The following is a 9,055-nucleotide window of genomic DNA, read 5'->3' as shown; positions in this document are numbered from 1 at the left end:
AAGAGGTTGAAGATGAACGAGGGCATCAGAAGGAAGGCGGCTTTTATAGGCCATGCATGGAGGATGGCACATGGTGGCACGAGCGATGCATGGAGGACACGTGGCTCTTTCTTACGATTGCATTCCTCCGTTACAACTTTGACCGACGGCCATAGCATGGAATCCCGCCTCATTTTGCTGAGACTCCGTCAACGGTCACTAAATTTTAGCTTGTGTTCGGTCCGAATGAAGTCCGACCGGAATCGGAAGACTTGTCCATATCTCTCTCTAGTTAGGGTGCAGTCCGACCGCCTAGATCAAGCAATGTTACAAATTGACATCGACACTTTAGAGCGATTATCCGAGGGAGTAATTTTTTTACATCTCAATTTTGGGATAGGGTGAGCAACAATCCAGTTCAATCCGAAGACTGTATAGAACGGGCCTGAATTGATTGATTCAAGGTCGTAATTAAGGAAAACATTGGGTTCTCGATTAGCGAAACTAGAAGCAGCCTAGGATTGGTTCGGTTTCAATTCCAAGGCCAAACTGCTAGTTCTACTTGGGAATCATCTTATTAGCTGATTAAATCCTTTTGCAATTGTCAAGAATTTTAAGCATTGTCTTCGATATGAAGAATAACAAATGTTTTTGTAGTGAAATGGTACTATTTTCATACTTGATTATAAGAATATGATTTTTTACCATAATACAAAAATAGTGCGGTTCTTGATTGTGGCGGTTCAGAATTGGCAATTTTTAGAACCAACTCGTTTGATTCTCAATTCTTTACATAAATCGATTTGGTTTACTATGGAATCAATCACCCATAATTTGAAATCGTCAAGAGTAATGGTATGAACGTGATGGATGAACGTATAAAATCTTAAAATACATTGGTAAATTATTCTCATTGTAACTCATTTACCTCAAATCTTTTTCGATAAAATTATCTTCCTACGGAAATCTATAAAAATATTAAAAATAAAATGAAACAAAAACTAAAAAGGACTTGAAGCTTCATAGCCGTTACTGTTCAATATCTTCTAGCGCGCGTCTAGCCTGCTCAGAGCCACCTGGACATGTGGCGGTGTACAATTCCCTCTTTCTCATTTTTCCTTTTCTTTTTTGTGGCTTTGTCGTAATATTTTTCCTTATTCCCTTTAGTGTTCATCTTTTGGGCCAACTCTCCATTTTCATCTTTGTCGTAGCATAAAGAGTTCTTGTGTTATATGGGTATTAGTTCGTTGTTTTTTTGTCGCCAAAAAAAAAAAAAAAAACAAAATTAAAGCGAATGTGAAATGATGGGTATAATATGACATTCTTGGTAGTTTTTTTTTTTTTTTTTATGATAATTACATAGGAAGTCATAAAAACTTATCATGAAAATCCGATTAAGTTTTAAAACTTGCAAAATGCACAATTAAATCCTAAAACCTATCAAATTGGTTTAGTTGAGTTCTTTTTATTAATTTTTTCCAATTTAGCTAATGGAAAATGCCGATATGGTTTTTTTAGTATTTTCCTCTTCTACAAGGTGATGGTTAAATGACATTATTTGGTCCAAATCTAACTTTTAATACAAATTTAAATAATAAAATGTATAAGAAAAAGCTAAATTAAAAAAGTAAAAAGAAAAAGATAAACTAGTGATGAGAGTTCATCATTGCAGCCCCACCATCGCTGTGAAGGGATGGCGAGGGGGGTGGTTGGCGGTGAGGGCTCACTAGTTTTTATCCTTTTTTTTAAAAAATAATTTAGCTTATTTTTAAGTTTGATATTAGTATAGAATTAGATTTGGGTCACAAAAACGTTGCTTGATCCTATATTTCATTATACAACCACATTATTGCCACATAAGGGAGAGAAAATGTTAAACAAAAGCTACATTAGCATTTTCCGTTAACTAAATTAGATAGAATTAATGGAAAAGTCTCGATTGCACCAATGTGACAAGTTTTAGAATTTGATAAATTTTAGGACTCAATCGGATTTTCATGACAAGTTTTAGGACTTATGTTATGCTTATCCCTATTTTTTAAATTGTAACTACATGCTATTGTGGGAAAATTTCAATTAAGAGTCTCAAATGCCTTCAATTTTTTTTTTTCAAATAAATGCTTGACATAAATCTTATTTCAAATAAGAGTTTTTGCTATGTTAGTCTAAAAGAAGGGTTGGCCTCATCGCTCGTCAAGGCCATTTTTGTCATTTGCTTATTTATTTATTTTCTTTTTTTTTTCTTTCCTTTTTGCTGGTGGCTAGTCTTAGGCGATGGCCGGCCATCAGCAACATCTGGAGAGAGCGAGGCATTATTGAAAGCCACAAGTGAGGGCCGCCTTTGCCAGCCATAGCCAAGCCAAGACTTGCCCTCACTAAATCTAGGTGGGACTCAATTTTGTGTTTTGCTAACATTGCATAATATGACTAGCGAAAAATGCTAATGTGATTTTTTATTTATATTTAATCTTTCCCACGTGGTGTTTTACGTGGCGTTAAGGTTAACTAAAATACTAAGACAACGTTGTTTTGATCCAAATCCTAATTTTACACAACATCTTAATTAAATTAGGTTAAAAAATCCAAATTTTTTTCATAAAAAGACAAACTCAAAAGAGAAAAAAAGGCTAAAATTTTAAAAACACACACACACTAAAGAAAACCAGGGCCTCCACATGTGGTCACGGCCCCATCGCGTTGGGGTGCTAGCGACCCGACTGGCGATTGCTGTGCCCTACGGAGTTGGGTGGCGGCCAGGCTGGAGGGCCTATATTTTGTTTCTTTTTCAAAAAACTTTGAGCCTTCTTAATTTTTAATCTATTTTGAATAAAATTTAGGTTAAAATTGCCTTTGGACGAAAATTCCTTGATCGGTTGGAATATTTAGTTGGTCTGATAGTCAAACTTTTATTTAAAACTCCCACGGCTACCTCGGATATTTTTTTGAAAACAAGATTTAACTTAGGCTTTCATTTGAGAAAATAATAATACTGAGATCTTTAATTGAATTCTTTTTAATTTTTATTTTACCTTGCACACATGTGGGTTTGTTCCAATGAAAATGGAACACAACATTCAATAATTTTGAGGACCAATCTGGTTCTCTCTCCTTTTCCACAAAAAATCAAGACATTTTCCATGTAAATCATTTCAAATTTCGAGTAAACGTGTGATCCGGCGAGTCGTCGAATTCAATAGATTTTGCTTCGCCAGATCTCCTTGAAAATTGATAAATTTACAAACACCCTTAGCAAGGTAATTCCCCTTTCATATGTAATTTAGCTTGTATATTGTATGAGGTAAATGAAACGCACGAATTAGACACGCATACCTAATGTGAAATAGAAAGGAACTTTCATGTGACGACATAATGAGTTCATAAAAGCACATATGATTTTAAAATTGAGCCCTACAAAAATGACCACTAATGTTCAGTTGGGCGATCTGATAAAAAGTACTTCTCCTGCAAGGAAAACTTTGCTCAGATGTAGCCCTTCACTCCTCTCTCTCTTCTTTCTTGCTTGTACGGGAGGGGAAAAGTTCGTCCAAAAAGAGATCTTTTTGGATCGCTTCGTCGAAGGAAATCCCGTGGCATTGGATTTGATTAGCGAGTTGACGCAACAATCTGTCCCAACCCTCTGTCTCTCCATCCACCGGCTCTTCGCCTTTCAGGGTCCAGGCTTGATCCGCAATTCTCTCCCTCTCTTTCCTCTCTTTCTCTCTCTCTCCTCCCTTCCTTGCCCTCGCCTCACATTTCGAAGCAAAAACCAACTTGGAGCAGACGTTATGGTTTTTAGACATTTCCATTTAGGATTTTCCTCGTGGCAGCTCGGAAGTTCGGACGTTTGGTTCCCATCCTTGTTCTTGTTCCAAGGTAATTGCAATGCCCGTGCGCTTTCGTATCTGGGTTTTTCGTGTTCATTGGCATTTGTGATTTCGGCGTCTGATTCGGGGGTTTCTTCCTTGATGGGGTTTTCAGGCATTGGGGGTTTCTCAGCATAGGAGGGAAGTAGGGACGGTCATTTGCCACCTCGAAGTTAATTTGGGTTGCAAATAAGGACGGAGAACTTTGGTTGATTTTCTGGATCAGGTTTTTCCTCATTCGTTTTTGCCATAGGATTAAGCATTTCTTGGTTTTCGCATTGAAGCAATTCACCAAGGGAAAGTTGTAGAAATTGATAGGAATTAAGATCCTCTGGTTTCTTTTGGGAATGCTGATCGATGACAGTCTCAATTTTAGAAAAGAGGGGTTTCTCTCGGAACCGGTACTTGATTTGACGAAGAGGCAAATTTGAAGTGGGATAATGGGTTGCATTTGCACCAAAGGAATTCTTCCTGCCCATTACAGGATTAAAGACGGGTTTTGAAGCTTAGCAAATCTTCAAAAAGGTCTGTTGGATCCTTAAGGAGAGATGAACTGGCGGTTTCAGCCAATGGTGGAGGCAACGATGCTGCAGATCGACTGATATCAAGCCCACATGAGGTTGAGAATGAAGTGGAGGATACGAAAAACGTTGATTTCAATGAGAAACTGTCAAAATCCCTTCAAAGACGAGCTACAATGGACGTGGCAAGTGGGGGACACACACAAGCACAGTTGAAAGTGGGTAAAGTAGGTGGCTTTCCCCTTGGTGAGAGAGGAGCACAAGTGGTAGCTGGATGGCCTTCTTGGGCTGACAGCAGTGGCCGGAGAAGCTATTAACGGATGGGTGCCTCAAGGGCCGATTCATTTGAGAAGCTGGAAAAGGTCATTTCTCTGCCTTTATCTTTATGGTGGATCTCCTATAAAAAGAAAAAGATGCACATTTCTTTTAACCCAAGTGTATGTTCTTTTTAGCTAGTATTGAATCTTTTTGTTTACTATTTGCTAAGTTGTGGACATAAACTACTACCTTTCTTGAAAACTTTTGATGCTGCATAGATCCATGTTAGCTAGACATTAATTGAAAAGCACGTTTGAACTACTTGGCTCGCATTTTAGCTCACTCCTAGTCAATTTTTTATTTTTTATTTTTTATTTGACAAGTTTCAGGTGAATGGAAAAATTTGTGATGTTCATTTCTGTAGAGGCATAAACAGTTTTTATCTCACAAGTGTTAAATAGGACACTGGGACCATACTATGTCAAATGATGGATGTATCTGGTCTTAAACTTGTAATCACCGCGATGTTTCCTAGAGAAAACTTTCAACCATATTAAGCCTTTTTAGCCGGCATGCTATGTGAACTCCAAGGGGTTGCTCAAGTGGTGAGCATAGTTGTCATTCTTGCTTAAGGCTTGGGCTTAAATCACCACACTTGTGCATTCTCTTGGAGTCACCCCAGGAGCACAAACTTACGTGTTTATGGCAATTACTTGATGTGCATGTGACAGAGGGTCTGTCACATCTAATGGGGACTAATTGGGTGCTCAAGTAGCCTGACACCATTGACATTCATCAAACAAAAAGCTGGGATGCTATGCGGGATGATGTTAGAGTGAGAGGTTTTGATTGGAATTGGTCAGTTCAGTTAGACACCACTCCATTGATAAGCCGTTGATCAATAAAACATTGTCAATGGCTCATATGATCGAAAGGTCATTGTTACCATTTGGATAGTTTCTTGAGATGTTAATGATGGAATAACTACATGAATTTTTGGGATTAAGAGAGCCTTGATTTCGAATGTACACGTTCTATCCTCATTCAGAGAATTCTAAGGCACATAACTTGTTGATTTGACATTCCAGTAAAAAGGTAGAGTCCTTCCATGAATTGATAGAGACAGAGTTAGTAGACATCTTAAATGCATTTTGTTTAACTCTGGATTTGAGACATGTCTAGAACATACAGCCCATTCCATTAGTGATGCAGAAAGTTTTATTTGTCTCTGCCTCTGGTTCCACACAGTCGATCACATTTCAGAGTGTTTGCTACGTTTGTACCAGCAAGAAAATGTATCCTTTGCTGCCTTCCTGTGCATCCCCTGATAGCACTAGAATTCAGAATTATAGCTAATGTCTATACTTGTTAGTCAATCAGCCACAGATCCATTTGCATGTATTTCCAATTTCTTCTAGTATGATGTCACTGTTTGACCATGTTCAAAAGAGGATAGAGCCAAACTGGTGAATTTGTAATTTTCTTCACTCAATGGTGGTATTTTTGGTTTCTTGAAACTGAATGAGCTATAACCTCATGATGTGCCCTGATCTTTATCTCTTAAGACACTTTGAAATCACTTGTTTGCAATTTGTTGACACATTTTTCACTTTTGATGACTACTGTCTCAGGAAAACGAAACATTCGATGGAAAATCAGAATAGGTAATTATATCCAGATTTTCTCTTCCACTTCTCTACATTTTTCTCTGCAATTCGTTCCGATTTTTTGACAGTAACTTGTGTCGCTGCTCAATGGCATCAATATTTCCAATTCTTAGAAGCCTCAATAATGTGATGAAGTGAGATTGTTGTTAGAAAATATTCTGTTTTTTTAGGAATAGCTGCAGCTGGAGCTGGAATCGGGATCGCCCTTATTTTAATGCTTTCCTGCATGAAGAAACCAATGATCAGAAAAATTGCAGACTTCATAAAGCAGTGGAGTGAACATTTTGATGATGAAATGAAAATTCAGGGATTCGTCTCTTCGAGAAGATACACCTACAAAGACATCAAGAAGATGACCAACTCTTTTGAAGAAAAGTTAGGCGAGGGAGGCTATGGCTGCGTGTATAAAGGCAAGCTTTTAGACGGTCAATTTGTGGCGGTGAAGCTTCTAAAGAAGCTGAAAGGCGATGCGGAAGAGTTTTTCAATGAAGTTGCAAGCATAAGCAGGACTTCTCATGTCAATGTGGTCAACCTCCTGGGGTTTTGTTTTAAAGGAAGCAAAAGAGCTTTGGTTTATGAATTCATGCCCAATGGATCACTCGAAAAATTCGTATTCAACAGAAGTAACGCTTTGGAGGCAGATCAACAATTGAGTTGGGATACATTGTACCAGATTTCGCTTGGCATTGCTCACGGGCTATAGTACTTACATAAAGGTTGTAACACGAGGATTTTGCACTTTGACATAAAGCCTCACAACATTCTCCTCAACGGAAACTATTGCCCCAAGATTTCCGACTTTGGTCTTGCCAAAATTTGCCCAAGAGAAGAGAGCATTGTTTCAATGCTAGGAGCCCGGGGCACCATTGGATACATTGCTCTGGAGTTGATAATAAGGAACATTGGAGGGGTTTCTCACAAATTGGATGTTTATAGCTATGGCATGATGGTTTTGGAGATGGTAGGCAAGAGGAGAAATATTGAAGTCATTGTAGATCATTCCAGTGAAATATACTTCCCTCATTGGATCCACCAACACCTAGAGCTCCAAGAAGATCTTGGACTGTGTGGGGTTATGAACGAGGAGGACAAAGGAATCACGAAGAAGATGAGTGTAATAGGTTTATGGTGCATTCAGATGGATCCGAGAGCTCGACCATCTATGACCCAAGTTGTGAAAATGTTAGAAGGAAGTGTTGAGGTGTTGCAAATTCCTCCCAGGCCAATCTGGTCATCTCCCCCAAGATCGCTCGCAGCTTGTCTAGCTGAAAGTTCGTCCCTGCAGAATTGTGATGACTCGAGTTGGGTTTAATTCAATATCAAGTAGACGAGACGGGCAGTTTTTTTATACAGTATTAAAAGAAGCAACTGTAAACGGATTAATTATTATTGTGATCAAATGTGTAGGTTGAATTCTATGGTATGATGCACGAACAAAAGTGAAATGTGCATTATTTCATAATATCAATAGAGTTCGTCATTTATCCAAGTATAATTTAGACTGCAAAATCGATTACATGTTGAACAATTTTTATTGAATAACCTCCATCCGTGCGAGTCCAATTCACATGAACTCTTGAATTGAGTAAGCCTAATCCATATATCAAGTATAATGAGAGATATGTTAGAAGATCTTACTATAGACTATGCTAGAGAATCGGTTAAGCGACAAATGTTAGCCTTGCAAAAGCTCCGAGTTCCTTCGTGATTAATTAAGGGTGATAAGTGTCTTAGCAATTCCTTGTCATTTATTCTCAATTAATACTCGACAACTATAGATGTTCCTAAATATATTCCTCATATATATATATATATTTGTGAAATTCTCCCAGACTCCTTTTTCTAGGAGAATAATGTAATAAACAAAACTCCAAGTCCAAGAAATTTATGAGTTTCTACTCTTATCTTGATCTTTTGAAGTGTATTTAAGGAATCTCGGAAATAATACGTGGCTTATTGGCACTCACAATGCGGCAAAAACGAAAGTCATTCTAGTAACTGTGCTAGAATCACGTTACTAAATCATGGTTGTAGACAACCCAATTATTCGATATTATCTTTCCAAAGAGCGAAAATCTTCAAAAAGGTTGGAATTCATGAAATTTAAGAAAATTGAGCATTCGTGATATTGGTATATTAGGTTGATTCCACATACCTCTCAGACTTACACATATATCTTATTTAATAGTGCATATTCTTGATTGATTATATTTGTTGTTATGTTTATCTCATTACTATAAGTGGTCATCTTGTAAAGCTTGTGAATAGGCTCACGTACTCTCTATTATTACACATTAAAATTTACGAAGATTCTTTAATTCTGATCTTCCACATTATTCTTAACTTGATATCAGAGCCTCCTTTACTGAGTCAACTCTAATGCACTGGGTGCACTTCAAACTCGCCTGGTGCATCCCATGATGTGTAACAATATAAATCCATCCTGCTGCCCAATGGTGTTCACCCAAAGTGCACTTCGCACCTAGTGCATCCCATGACCCGTAGCAAAATAAATCCATCATTGTCGCTCAACAGTGTTCATTTGAGCGTGTCATTCTCATATGAGAAAGCGGCATGGTGGTCGTGTTATGGAACTTTTCTTTTTCATGGAGGTATTTTTTAACGCTGCACAGTAACTTTCGATTAATAAAGTTCTGCGTATATAGCTTACTATAGCCACGCTAGTCATATGGGCTGCATTTATTCGGTTATAGTTTCGACAGTAAAGTCGATGGTAAACGATGCATCAATTGAAATTTTGGCACAC

General features: G+C 37.8%; 1 protein-coding gene across 1 annotated transcript; it reads left to right on the top strand.

Moving 5' to 3' along the window:
* Positions 1–6,247: 6,247 nt before the first annotated feature.
* LOC104421827 (LEAF RUST 10 DISEASE-RESISTANCE LOCUS RECEPTOR-LIKE PROTEIN KINASE-like 2.1) lies at positions 6,248–7,703 on the top strand. The gene is given in 1 exon segment (XM_039316258.1): positions 6,248–7,703. A coding segment is annotated over 1 exon segment (1,098 nt). The 5' UTR covers positions 6,248–6,502; the 3' UTR covers positions 7,601–7,703.
* Positions 7,704–9,055: the final 1,352 nt, after the last annotated feature.

Source organism: Eucalyptus grandis, chromosome 7, assembly GCF_016545825.1.
Source record: "Eucalyptus grandis isolate ANBG69807.140 chromosome 7, ASM1654582v1, whole genome shotgun sequence".
Classification (NCBI taxonomy): Eukaryota; Viridiplantae; Streptophyta; class Magnoliopsida; order Myrtales; family Myrtaceae; genus Eucalyptus; species Eucalyptus grandis.
The sequence above is the reverse complement of the archived record's forward strand: the minus strand, read 5'-3'. Positions and strand labels throughout refer to the sequence as shown.